Genomic DNA, 13,882 nt, shown 5'->3' with positions numbered 1-13,882 from the left:
GTTAGATGTCTAGACTAGTCCTCAAACAAGTGAGACCCAATGCTTCCAGGCATTTTTCAGTGCGTTGAATTCCAGAGATCGGAAAGAAAACAAAATGAAAATGAGAGAATTTACCATGTAGGTCACTTCTTTCTAATTTCTGCCATCTCCGGATTCCGCTTCCAACACCTTGAAGCCCTGTGAAGTAACAAGGATCGGCATGAGGCTCTCTGCGGTGGGGAGACTCAGGTCAAGTGTGTAATGCACCAGTTGCAAACTGATCTGGGCTAAAGCGGGGCTGGTGGAACTCGGCTCTCCTGGGATCCGAGGGAGGCTGCCCACGAATGAAGTGCACTTGGAGGAATGAATGCAACCCTCCACATTCAAAACATTAAAAAAAATATTACCACGGTAGTTTCCAAGGGTGGCGGGTTGGTTATCAGGATCATCCAGGGAGAAGTTTCACAATAGAGATGCCCCTTTGTCACTCCCACATTTCCACTGCATAAATATAGAAGCATTATTGTGAAGACATTTGCCATTCATTTTTCCTGCCTACTTCTGTATGTGGTGAATTCCCCACTTTTAGAGTCTCGATGTGGGGTGGGGGGTGGGCAAAGATGGAAACTGATGGATCCCTATGGGAACTGAACGTGATGGTTGCCTGCTCTCCCAGCCTCCCTTGCAGCTAGAGCATGGACCTGTGTGGCCGAGGCATCCACTGAAATGAACCTGTGTCCCATTCTTTCTTGGGACCTAGTGAGGCAACAGGGAAGCAAATGGAACCGCTCTCTCTCTCTCTCTCTCTCTGGTGGCGGCTGGAAGTGATGGCTGCAAAGTCGAGTTCCTGGCACAGAACTGGCAAACGTTCTGGCAATGCAAGCAGCTGCAATAATTTCAAGTTCCTGGCGCAGAAGGAGCTTCTAGGGCTCCTTGGTGGCAGCGGAGGCTTCCTCACCAAACTAGCCATTCCGCACAGCTTATGGTCGCGCTCCTGGACGCTCAGCCTCCAGTCTGGGTCTCCAACCCTTTCCGCCACTCTGAGCGCCCCCAGTCCTTTCTTGACACCCTTCTTTTCTGCAGAGCCCTCCATAGTCAGTGTCTGGGCCTTACCACTTGGAACCTTCACCGACACTCGGGGAGTGGAATGCACACATCCCATCCACTTTGGGGATAAAACCTAAGGCGCTGAAGCTTTTTCAGACCTGGTGCAGCAGCTTTAGGCTACCTCCTCCATGGCCGGGGGAATATACAATAGGAGTTGAGGGCTTCTAGGCATGTTTTGGAGAAGTGCGGCTCTAAGGAAACTGCTGGGGAAATGCTAGGGCCCTGCAAGAAAGGGGAGGGAGTATCTGCTGCCTGGCAGCCCAAATTCCCAGTGCACATGCTCCCTGCCCCCTTGTCCCTCTGACTCTTTTCTGCCACAAGGACACAACAGAAAGCCACCTGGTCACACCCTTACTCAGTCCTCTGCATGTGAGAGTAACCGAGCTTTGCTCTTTTCTCAGAGCAGAGCTCAGGCCCTCCTTTGCAGAGCCAGGGAAGATTCCCTGTCCAGCCTGGGGCCTAGCTTGTCCCAAGGAGTGGGCCCACAGGCTGGCTTAGCCAAGGGTCTCCTGGACATCACTGCTGCCCAGCGGGCCTTGGAGGTCACGCATGCTCCCTATTCTCTGCTCTGCTGCAGAACTGTCTGATCGTCAATGAGTGACACCGTTCTCTCCGCTGCCATAGCGCCTGGGAGAAATGTGTGTCAGCAAAATATCTGGAGAAAAATATCAGCAGAGAGGGCTCAGCAAACAGGGGTCTTCTTTCCCTGAGTCACGGTCATGCGTGTGAAGTGCATCGGTCTGGCCTCATGTAGGCTTTATGCAGGGTGCTGGACACTTCTCTGAGCAGCCCCGATCCCTGGCATCTCTGGGCCTTCTCTGTGTTCTCTGCCCTCTCTTTCTAGTGTCAGAGCCTTTTGGAGAGATGTGGTCAGAGGGGCAGAGGGAGGAGGGGACTCATGAGCACACCTGGAGCTGAGCCTCGTGGGGGGCCTCTGGCCTTCCGGACCGCAGTCCGTGCAGTAGGGGCAGCTGCATTTCTATCAGGGAAGGCCGATGGCCTCTGCCAATTTCCTCATTACAAATACCCCTGCGCGGGCCATCTCCCCTTCTCCCAGGGGCAGCTCTGAGAACTAAAGAACCAACTAACCCAAACAACTCCTGGGCCCCAAATCTCTTGGGAGACTGGGGCACCTGCCAACATTCTCAGCTCTCCAGAATCTCTTTTCTTTCCCCTGCCTGCCTCCCCAGGAGGTCACCAGGAGCTACGGGGCAGCTGCAGCTTGTGGGGCTGGCGGGGGGCAAAGCCACCCATGGCACCGTTGCTTCAGCAGGGTAGGTGGAAGGTGCATGTTCGATGTGCATAGGGGCTGTGGGGACAGAAGAACTGGGGACAGACTTCAAGGAGTTCTGGAGCTGGAAGGGAGACGGGAGGCAGGTCATTTTACCTTGAGGGCTGTGAAGCCTCGCTCCCAAAGAAGCAGGACACAGTGAGTCTAGTGTGCCCTCACACCAGCCTCCTCAAGGGCTCCTGAGGGCTTCCTCAGACACTCAGAACCAGGGGGTTCCCAGATGTATGAGGGGCTGATTTAACTGCCATTGTTATCCATCTCTACTCTCTTCACGTTGTGTCCTGTTCTCTGGAGAGTACAGAGGCCAGAGCCCTGCTCTCCACATCACTCTATGAAAAGTCGCTTTATTTTACCAGTCTAACCTTGCCCAGAAAGTCTGTAGGACAAGTAGAATCAACAGATAAGCCAAAGTGGGGAGAGCAGATTTCAAGTCTAACCCTACCCCAGCTTGTGTGCCTTTAACACCTGGCATGCCTTCTACTGTAGGAGGCTGGGAGAAGCCTCAAGAAAGGGGACAGTGAGGCCATGAATTGTGCAAGGACACCAAGGGAGGGTCCCACCTCAAAGTCTGACTCAGCACACGAATCCCCCTGGGTCCCCTGTGCCCTGCAATGTGGCCTGTGGGGAGCAGGCCTCGGGCACTCAGGAGTCAGGCCCGAGGTCCCTTTCCTCCAGGGCATCTTCCAACCTGATCTGCACCCTTCAAGGAGTGACCAGGAGGAAACCTACTCCCGGGGGTGACGGAAGCACAGCAGTCCTGCACGGGGTGTCAACAGGGGCAATCGGGGGCTGCACGTTGCCACGGGATACCAGAGGCGCAGCGCGGAGGCGCAGCCAGCCTTGGGGAGCAGGTTGGCCTCGGGGACTTCTTTCGGGGGCGCGTAGCGCGCCCCCCCGACAGGCGGGCCCTGGGGTGAGGAGGTCCAGGGGCTGGGGGCCGGGGCCCGGGCTGGGGGCGCATTACCTCCTCTGCGCTGCGGAGGCGCGGAGGCAGGCAGGAGGTCCGCCTGCCGGTCCGAGTGCGCGCCCTGTGCGGCGCGCCGCTTCTCCGAGTGCACGATCAACAGCATGTCGATGGATACGGCGTTGCTGTCCTTCTTCAGCTCCATGGTGCCGCCAGCTCCGGCCAGTGCGCGGCGGCCGCTCGCGAGGCTGCCTGAGCTGCAAATGGCTCGTACGCGCCGCTGCCCGGCGCGGGAGACGGCGAGGGTGCGGGAGAGGGCGCTCCTCGCCGCCCGGCCGCCGCGCCGCGTTTCGCTGACTCTGCCAAACTCGCCATTAGGGCCCGCCCGGGAGGGCGCTATCCTAACGAAGAGCCTCTAAGTCACCTTTGAAAGGAAATTCCGGTCCGGCCGCTCTCCGGAGCCTCCCTCCCCGCGCCCCCTGTCTCCCTCCCCGGGCCGGCCGGGCGCTGCCCCATCCTGCGCTCCCCGGGGCCTTCCTGAGACGGCCAGCAGCAGATCTCCGAAAGCCGCGGCAAATACAGAAATTGTACGGTGCTGTCAACAGGGAGAATCAGTGCAGGAAAAGAGAAACGGCAAGGGGGCTCCAGATTCAATTGCAAAATGTGGAGAAATTGGCCAAGTTTTGGCCTTGGCTCCACTGCCTCCCCGGGTGGGCTTGGAGGTTGACAGCTCCCTTCGTTAGAGGGAGATGTGTGGGGCGTTGGGGTCAGGACACCCTCCCCCGTTCTGGCCCCATCAGAACTTGGAACTTGCCCATTGGGTGTCAGCCTAACAGCCCTGCCTGGTCTGAAGTGAAAGTCTTAACATCTCTGTACCTTCTAGAAGCCTGGCTCTAGCGCGCTGGGGAAGGGGGAGGGGGAGAGGAGGAGGCTGGGCGTATGGAGCAGCCTGCCTCGGTTGGCAGTCAGGGAGCTGGACCTGAGGGCCGGTCTATTTTTAGCGAGGCCTGGCCTGCCCAGCCAGCGGCAGCAGGGCCGTTGGCTCTGGGACTCAGGAGTGTTTACAGCGCATCTGCTTGGCAGCCCTTGGCACCGTGGGCCTCCAGGGCTGGGGTCCGTCCCCTAACTTGAGTTTCCGCCGTTAAGAAATACGGTGGATGTGGAGACCTTTGCTCTGGCACCCTCCTTGCTGTGGAGTTAGGAGACCCTACCTTGCAGCGTGGCCGCTGAGACCTCCCGCTACCTCTTGGAGGCAGACCGTATGGCACAGGCCTGGGTTCCACACTTGCTGCCCCTGTGACCTTGGACAAGCCACTTGCCCTCATTTTGTCACTCATATCATGGGCATAATGCAGGTCCTGCTGTAACAGTGACATGCGTGTGAGGTGCCTGGTGCATTGTAAGTGGCTTCAAATGGTAGCTGTCATTCTTACCTGATTCTAAGGGCGAGGAAAGGGACAGGTGAAGTGACAAGTCAGTGATGGAGCTGGGGGTCACAAAGCTGAACTCTCAGACTCTGAAGATCTTTCCTCACTGACTGTGGCTCACAGGTTAGTCACATGTAAAGACCACCACCCCATTGTATCGCCGCCGCCCCATTGCCCACCGGGCATCCGATGAAAGGAGCAGTCACTGGCTTCCAGCAGTGTTGACTGGAGTCCTGAGAGAGTTGAGCGCAGGACCAGCAAAGGTGATGACTCGCAAGGCAGTTTCTTCATGCAGCAAGCCCTGTCCTTCCCTGTCCTGTCTGCATGTAGGCATGTAAACACACACACACACACACACACACCACACCACACACACATACACACACAGGGCTTGGAGGCTGGCTAAGCCTTGCTCTCTAGAGGACTAGGGAAGTAAGAACTATGGATTATTCATTATCTGAAGCTGCTGGGGTCTTGGAGATTGCCCAGGCAGCTCTCTGGTCCCAGCATCACCTCACCACTGGGGCTAAGTCCTCTGAGGGTGCGGATCCCAACAGAAGCTCCTGTGCAGCACCTGAATGGGGCTGCGTGGGGAGGGCAGGGAGCTGAAGCCCCCTCGGTAGACATTTGCGTTCCATCTCCCATGCTTACTCCCCTGCTGGGAGTGTCATTTTAGGAACTCGCTCACTGTGGCATGCCTTCCATAGCTGCCTTTGGAGGAGGGGATGATGACCTGGCGAAGTGGGGAGGGTGGTGGTGCTAGCCTGAGCTCCAGGAAGATGGTCTGGGACACCCTGCCTTTCCAGAATACTTGAAAACAGATCTTTTGGGGCAGGGCTCCTCCCCCATGGCACTATGGACATTTGAGGCCAGAGAACTCTTTGCCGTAGGGGGATATCCTGTGCACTGTAGGATATTTAGCAGCGCCCCTGGCATCTACCTAACTAGATGCCAGGAGCACCCACTTCCCAGTTGTGACAACCCGGAACAACTCCAGTTGTTGACGTATGTTTCTTGGGGGACAAAAATGCAGTGAGAACACTGCTTTGGAAAAAGCCCATAAATATCGGGGCCATGTTGCCTTGACTGCTTTGGGACATGCTGCCTCTCCTGGGTCCTGACGCTGCCTAGAACCTGGGCCAGCTCTGCAGAGGCTCCCACCCACAGCCCTGAGTCTTTGGGCCTGCCAGCGGCGTAAGCAGAAAGAAGAGATGCTTTCCTCACCCCCAGCCTCCCCCATCCCCGGCCTCAAGTGACCCAAACCCTCACCCATCAGTTTTGGGCTGAGAGGGAGACACCACAGGGAAGGTGATGTGGAGGAGGGCATTTGGATGTATCTGGAAAGGGGAAGGGGGGCAGGAGTGAAGATTGCGGCTATGAGCTATCCATCAGAGGGTCTATCCCTCTGCTTAAAAGCCCTCTCCAGCTGTTCCTACAACCAGCGGGACAGAGAACAGACACTCAGTCTACCATTCACACCCTAGTCCAGCCTCCTTCTACAAACCCATGTCTTCGTCTTTCGCTGCCAACTCACACACGCTGCAGCCACGGCCATGCCCACTGCTCCCCGAGCACGTCTGGCCTTTCTGCTTCCAGGCTTTGCTCTGCACTCCCCAGCCCCTCCATCCTGCCATCATCTTGAACAACATGGGATTCAAGGACCTCAGTGTTCTGACCCAACTAATTAATCTACACCCTTGTCTTAGGATCTGACAAGCCAGGGGATATCTCCATTTTAGGGCAGAACTTTAATTATTTTAATCACAATGAGTTGGAAATTTCAGGACACCGAAAGACAAAGAGCAGTCAAATGGCTGTATTGTCTCCTTTATCCTCTGTCATATTTAATACCCAGACACGTCCAGCTGTCACCCACATTGCTTTCCCCCCTTTGCTTGAAGGAGGGATTTGTCAATTGAGTGGTTCTGAGCCCTGAGCCCACTTTGCTATTTTGGCGGTGGGGGTCGGTTGATGGGAGGAGGCTTGCCCTTGCCAGAAAAGGTTGTGTTCTGACTCATATTATTGTTTTTCCTCAGAAATAGTAGTTCCTCAGGGACCACCAGTCCTAACTCTTACTTCTCTAGAGATTCCAAGAGGCAAGTTTTTCCCTTTTCCATAGAGACCTAATAGGCAAGCCAACCCACGCAAGGCTCTTAGCCGGCAATCTGTAGACACAACATGCTTTTCTCCATTGGTGCAGTGGGGAAGGGGTGCACAGAGAGTGGGGTGACTCGGGGAAGGGCAGCAGACCAAGTCCCCGCCTCTTAACACGCTCGCTTCGCCTGAGATGGGCAAACAGTTACACGGGGGACCAGATATCTTTCCCGGAAACCTTTTTCACAGCTGTTGTGGGCTTCTCCTGGAGTCGTGACCAGCCTAGCTTGGCTGGCTTCTACTTCTGAATCTTTGTTATTGCTTTCATTTCTTCCTGGAAGACTTTTTAGACCTCCCTGGCAAGCACGGTCTAGCCATCCTTCAAGGCCTGACATGAGACCTCACCTCCACCCTGAAGCCTTCCTGGGCACCCTAGTTCCTGGAAGTCCTAGAGAATGCCAGCTCTCTGTGGTGCCTCTCTTTGTATCCATCCCGATAGTTAACAGGACTTGGAAGATTATCCCAGCTCTGGTCCCACACTCATCAAATTTAGAAAACCTGTCAATTCCCACTGGAGCAGTTATGCCAGGAAAATGTATGCTTCCAGATTCCCTCCTAGCGGGGTGACCTTGGGCAATGTACTTATCCTCTCTGAGCCTCAGTTTTCCTCATCTGTCAAATGGGTGAGGGAGTTGAGGTAAAGTGCTTAGCGATAGCTTAGTTAAAGCTATAGTGGCTTCCTGTATTCTGGTCAGACCCCTGTCTGTCCTGGTCTGAGGAGGATCTCATGGATGTGCTTCCACAGTTGGGGAGGGGGGACTGAAGAAACTGGGGGCATCCTTGACCCCCTCCTGGAGCAGGAAGTTGCCTTCCCTCCTGTGTCACTGTTCTCTGTCGCCGTTCTGCCATTGCAGAGAAACCCAGTGAGCCGCAGAATCCATTTCTTGCACAACTGACTTCAGATCTCTGCAGTGGAGTGTGGCTCAGCATAGATCTTCTTCCTTCCCCCCCACCCCCCCGCACCTATACTCTGTGAACACGGTGTGCATCCAACGGGATGTGCCTTTGTATTATCTCCATTTTATGGATGAGAAAACTGAGGCTCAGGGACCTAAGGAGACCTATACAAGGTCCCACAACATCTCATACATAGCACTGATGCCCTAACCCTTGACGCCATACCCTGTATGACTCCAAAGCTCATGTGCTGAACCACCCCCTGCCCCCTGAGACCATCACATGCTTGTGAGATGCCTAGCATCCCAGCCGAGGGGAAGAACAGCCGTCAGCCTGCAGGGGAGATGCTTTTAATGGTCATAATGAACACACCTTGAGCCAGGAGCCCGACATCTGTTGAGGTTCTTGGGAAAATTCTCTGAGCTCAAGCCCTGAGTTGGGCCTTTGGGGACAGATTTCTTAGGCTCTGTGCCATCTCAGTGGGTGAGAACTGTTGGCAGTGGCAGTTGACAAAAGTTGGTGGTCGGGAACATTCAGCAGCCTTTAGGAGCTGTGAGGGATGGAGAGGGAGGCAGAGTTCTGCCATTTGCAGAATCATTAGGAGGTGTGCTGCAGAGAGGATGGTTAATCTGTAAAGAAGCCTTGCTATTTCTGCTGGGTTCGTCTTGAGGATGCTTCCTGGCACCGGCTGCAGCTTGTTCTTGAGACCCTACTGTGGGCAGTGCCATCATGATGAAATGACCCAGTAAGCGCTCAGGGAGGGGGTACCTGTCCTCCTAAAGAGGATGTTCCAGGAAGTCTATAAAGTGGGGCTGACATCTGAAACAGTGTCCTTGGTGATGGATGAGTCGGAAGAGCCCCAGAAGAAGGGCGAGGACTTTCCAGGCTGAGGAACAGCCTGTGGGGGAGGGGGTGGGGGGCAGGGAGAGTGCTGGGGGTGAGAGAGAAGATGACATGTTTCAGGAAGTGAAAGCAGGGTGGTCTGGTTGATGCCACAGTACAGGCAGGAGGGCTCGGAGGGGAGCCCAAGAGCAGCAGGGGCTCAGCATGAGGGGATGCCTGCAGTGAGTGAGGATCCTTCTGCCAACCTGAGCCGTGATGGGTGTTGTCAGCAGGGAAGGGAGAGCAGGGAGTGTTCACGAGGTGGAGGCCTGAGGGTACTTACTGTGGGCTGGGCTTCTGGAGAGGCTGCTGGGTAAGGGGATGCTGGTGTGAAAAGATCATCAAACACCACACTTGGGCTGTGTGATGAAGGGGCGTCTGGGAGTGTGGTGCAAAGTGCCCAGGTAAGGTGGGGAGCTGGGCCAGGCGCTGGTGGAGCAGGCAGGTGACACGAGGGCCCTCCACTCCAGCTGGAGGGCAGACCCAGCTCAACCCTCAGACACCGGTGACCGTTCCGGGCAAGTGCAGGACCACCCCCTGCAGGGCTCCCTAGAGGGGTCTGTGAAACAAGCCAGCCTGCCAAACTCATGATCAGTATTGAAAATTTAGGAAATGCAAGTGTCATATAGGGAAGAAAATAAAATCTCCCAATCTCATCATCTAGGGATAAGCACTCTTAAACATTTTGTTGTTTAGCATTTCCTTCAACTACAACATATAATTATTACAACGTATATAATAAATGTGTGTGTGTATATACATATATACACACATATATATGTGTATATACTTATTTTAAAAATAAAACTGGGATCACACCATATAGAGTTTGGTCTCGTGATTTTTTTGGTCTCAACACAGGTAGTGAATAGTTTACTAAAAGATATTCAAAACCTCATTTAAAAGGCTGCTTCATCACCCACCGTACCGATGTACCATAATCCATTTTTCTATTTTAGTGTTGTTGAACTTTTAGTTTGTTTTGCATTTTCCACTCTTATAAATAATATGTTGATAAACATCTGCGTGCTTATACCTTTGACCACATTTCTGATTATTTCTTTAGAAGGAGATTCCAGGTAGTGGAATTACTGAGTCAAAGGTTATGACCATTTTAAGGCTTGAGATACATGTGATGTCCAATCACTTTCCAGAGAATTCGTGCCTGTTCACAATCTCTCTAGCTGTGTATGTCCACCTCCCTGTAGACCGTCACAAGCAGTGAATACTGTCATTGTGTGAACCTTTGTCATAATATAATTGATACATGGTAACTCTTTCTAATTTTCATTTTACATTTACCACTGAGATTGAACAATAATTTTTATATAAATTCACGTGTGTGTGTGTGTGTGTGTGTGTGTGTGTGTGTGTGTGTGTTAAATCATGCAACCTTAAATAGTTTGTATCCTTAGTTCCTTTTTCCTACTGGAATGGTACAAACATTTAAATATTAGTTTGGAAAAAGAATACTCTTGCAAACTCCCTAGAGCTTTCCTATTTCATAGCAAAGTCTATGGTGAGGTCATGGCCACGCTGGGATGGCGTTAAGGTCTTTGAGGACCGACTCACGGTCTTCCTCATTCCTGAGTCCCCCTTCCTGTGCCTCCCACGTGTCTTGCACACAAGAGGTGCTCGATAAATGTTTGAATCAAACGGGGTGGAATGAGTGCTGCCAGCCAGCAAGACCTCTCCCTTTAGCCCAGAGGGGTACCGGCCGTCCCGAGACTGGTAGCACTTGCTCTTCTGTGTTTCCCTCGGACCTCCAAGGGATGGAGGAGAAGGAGGTTAGCTGAGGACAAGCAGCTCCAAAAGCGCCTCCCCCGCTACTGACGGAACCATCCGGAGCCCAGATCTGGGGACAGTTTGATTCTGACCGTGCTGCTCAGTCCCACGCAGCCGCCCCACCTCACCGCAGCCGGGAGCCAGAGCTGTGACATTTCTGTTAAACACGGTTTCCGTCCTCAGCCTTTCTCGTATGTCTCTCGGTGATGGCCCGTCAGCCGTTCCCTGTCACTATTTCTGTCCATGACACCCTCATCGCCAGGCCCTATTTTTCTGTCCGTGGCTCATCCCGACCCCCTTTCTTGCATATAATGAGGTGCACCTGTGGGAAGAACCACCTCCAAGTTCCAGGTAGTTTTCATTTTGGAGTCTTTATACTCGCTGCCATTCTTGGCCTTTTCCTGTGGATGGATATGATGAAAATCAATTTGCCTTTCATCATCACTTCCAAAATATCTCAGGCCATGCCAAGAGAGGTATCCAGTGGCACATGAAAGCCCATGGAGAGATTACCTCTTCAGCTTCACCAAGTGTTTATTGCCGAGCTATTGAAATGCCCCCCTGCATGTTCCTCGATCCGCTTCTCTCTCCGATGGAAGCAAGCCGTCGTCACACCTACTTCCTGCTTCAAAGTTCATCCACCTGCCTTCACCTACCTCTGTGCAGAATTCTGCATTTTTTACTTCCGTGAAGTCATGTCGTCTTCGCTCTAACCCGAGGCTGGGCTGATGCCTTTGTGTCTGTTTTATTGGCAGAGAAACAAAGGAGCAAGAAATCTGTTCACACAGGTTCACCGGTGTACCACCTCTGGCTTCTAGATGGGCCCCGTGCTCACCCCAAGCCTCACACGCTTGCCGTCCTGCGGGTTTTCACAGAAAGGGCACAGATGTCTCTTCCAGGAGCAGGCTAGGACTTGTGGGCCACTTGCGGGGGCCAGAGCTGTGCTCCCGATGACGCGTGTCCCCTGGGAAGAGCCCTCGTGCCTCATGGTGGGGGGGTGGTGACGAGACTCCCAGAAAATGGCTTTGGAGGATATGAACAAAAACACACATGAAGTCAGAACAGCCTTTTGATCATGACTGGGGATCCCTGGGGACTGTTGGGAGGAAGCTGGTGCCCATCTGCCCCAAGCGGGACAGGCCCAGTGGCCTAGATCCCAGGGGGCACAAGGGAGCCGGTTTTCAGTGTCAGTGTGGGCTCCAGCCTTTCCTGTTCCTGGTCAGAGCCTCTAATAGGAGACATGGGTATTTTTAGTCTCACGTGTGCAGGCACAGGACAAGGCGAGCTGGAAGGGAACAGCTAATAAACCATGGTCCTTATTAAGTTGGGAAGGATGAAATGAGGGGAGGGTGGGAGCCTGGTGGAACGTTTTTGCACACGCCTCATTTTCAGAGAACTCCCTTTCCATAATTCACGGAGAAAGATTGAGGTCAGGGCGATTATGCATATCTCTGGTTACAGAAGCCTGAAAGTGGGGCAGGCTCCCCTCCTGCAGCCTGCTGGTCCCCTCCCCACGGACCCACTCTACCCTCTGGTGAGCAGGTGGGATGCATGTTCAGCTTTGGGGCTTGGCTATCAAGGCTCTCGTGGTGGCGAGGGTCTTCAAAAGGACCAGATTAGAACCCATGCCAATATGATCCTCGCAGCCTCAGGAGATAGTTGAGTGGTATCAACTATTATCCTGATTTGACAGGATTTGGAAATGGAGGTTCAGAGAGGTGCAGGCACTTGGATAAAGCCACACAGTTGGGAAGTGGTGGAGCTGGGATTGAAACTCAGTGTCCTAGATCAAGGTTTCCTGTTGTTTCCCAATGCATTCCACTTTTCCCCAAATGGTAGTCAGTCATGTGTAAGACTCATTATCCATTTTATAAACCATAAAACGTCTTTTTTTCTATGCCAACTCTGTGTCAGGAACTCTATCATTGGAATGAGGCAGTGATCAGTGACAAGGATACAGCTGTTGCTCTCAAGAGCTCTGGTCTTGTTGAGGGTAACATAGACCCACCCCCCTCATTCACCTACTCCTCCATCCCCATCCCAGTACCAATTCCTTCATTCCATCGAGAACCAGACACTGCGTTCCAGGCCTTGAGTCTGGGGTGGTGGGCACACAGAAATGAATGAGTCTCTCTCTTGTAGTCGACCTAGAAAACAGTGTGCAGATCCACGTGTGAAGGAAACAGTGGAATTTAAGAGGAGCAACAAAAAGAACGTTGCTGCAGGACAAGGAGAAGAGAGGGGGCTGAAGGAGGATCAACTAAGGTCACTAGCTTCTGCTTTGGGGGGAAGATGAAAGATAGAAAGAAAGAAAGAGAGAGAGAGGGAGGGAGGGAGGGAGAGGGAGGGATGGAGGGAGAAAAGAAGGAAGGAAGGAAGGAAGGAAGGGGAGGGAAGGAGGGGGTAGGGAGGGAGGAAGGGAGGAAATATGCATTGAATATCCACTGCATGTGAGACCCTGTGCTAAGTACTTTCATTCGTCTTAATTATCTTAACAACATGCATTTTGGAGATGAGGAACTGGGTCTCAGATAGGGCATCTGTTTAACGTGAATAAAACCTGAAGAGCAGGGCTGGGTTGAGTATGCTTGCTATCACAAAGCATCAGAGCGAGAGCTTGAAGCGACTCTGTCTAGGACAACTGAAGAGCGTGCTATTTGCCTGAAGTCGTGCATGTGGACAGGAACCACGAAGTTGATCGGCTCCTGTGGTACTCAGAAGGAGGTCACGGGGCCACGCACAACTGCTGGAGTTTGACGCCAGGTCGTATCTATTTGACATGGAATTGGAGCCTCCCTTGGTGGCTGCTCCAGGTTCAGGGTCCTCCTGGAAGATTCCTGGCCCTGGACCCTCTCTGCAAGGATGTAGGCTCAGGCCAGACCTACTAAACGTCAGCCAGTTCAGTGTCCAGCGTTGCTTTGCTTTTCTGGTTCAAGTCCTCCTCCTGGGGGTAGGGTCTTGTGAAGACCCAATAGAGCCCCAGAGAGGAGAGCTCACCTTTACTTCCTGCCTGTTAGGGCTTCAGCCAAGGCTCCGTGAGCCCCAGGCCCAGGCCCCTCTGACACCCAGGATGTACAGTTTTCTGCTGCTGACACATCATTCCTGGCACTTTCTGGATCCACACACAGTCCTCATTGTTTGATGTCACCAAATAGTTCCCTGACTGTTGTGATGAATCTCTAAGGACCACTGATTGTCAATCTCTGTCCCCAGGCTGAAGTGTCCCCAGATAGTTAGGTAGGTGGTCCAAGCAGCCAAGGACTCTAGTGACAGCTCAAGGTGAAGGGGCCCTGTGGTTTCCCAGGCGGATGACTTCCAACAGGTGCAGAGCTGTGGGGTTAGGGAACAGCACGGAGGCTGGGTGGGGATGGCAGTGTTAATTAGAGATTCTAGAATTACAGCGGTCTCATTCAGTTGAGCCCTGCTGCTTCCTACAAACTAGTGGGTCTTCTCCCT

General features: G+C 53.2%; 1 protein-coding gene across 3 annotated transcripts in view; it reads right to left on the bottom strand.

Annotated features, from left to right (window-relative positions):
* Nucleotides 1-4,168, bottom strand: part of KY (kyphoscoliosis peptidase) — a 48,816-nt gene extending 44,648 nt beyond the window's left edge. Inside the window, exons 1-2 of one of the 3 annotated variants that reach the window (XM_059064142.2) lie at nt 3,342-4,168; nt 115-177 (exon numbers count right to left, since the gene is read on the bottom strand). In XM_059064142.2, the coding sequence (XP_058920125.1) occupies nt 115-177; nt 3,342-3,486 (208 nt within the window). In that variant the 5' untranslated portion in view covers nt 3,487-4,168. Of the gene's footprint in view, nt 1-114; nt 178-3,341 lie in introns of those variants that run through there. The other 2 variants (XM_067033751.1, XM_067033752.1) reach the window with 2 other exon arrangements.
* Between the last annotated feature and the right edge of the window lie 9,714 nt (nt 4,169-13,882).

Source organism: Kogia breviceps, chromosome 5 (genome assembly GCF_026419965.1).
Source record: "Kogia breviceps isolate mKogBre1 chromosome 5, mKogBre1 haplotype 1, whole genome shotgun sequence".
Classification (NCBI taxonomy): Eukaryota; Metazoa; Chordata; class Mammalia; order Artiodactyla; family Physeteridae; genus Kogia; species Kogia breviceps.
Note: the sequence above shows the minus strand (reverse complement) of the source record. Positions and strands in the feature narration are given on the sequence as shown.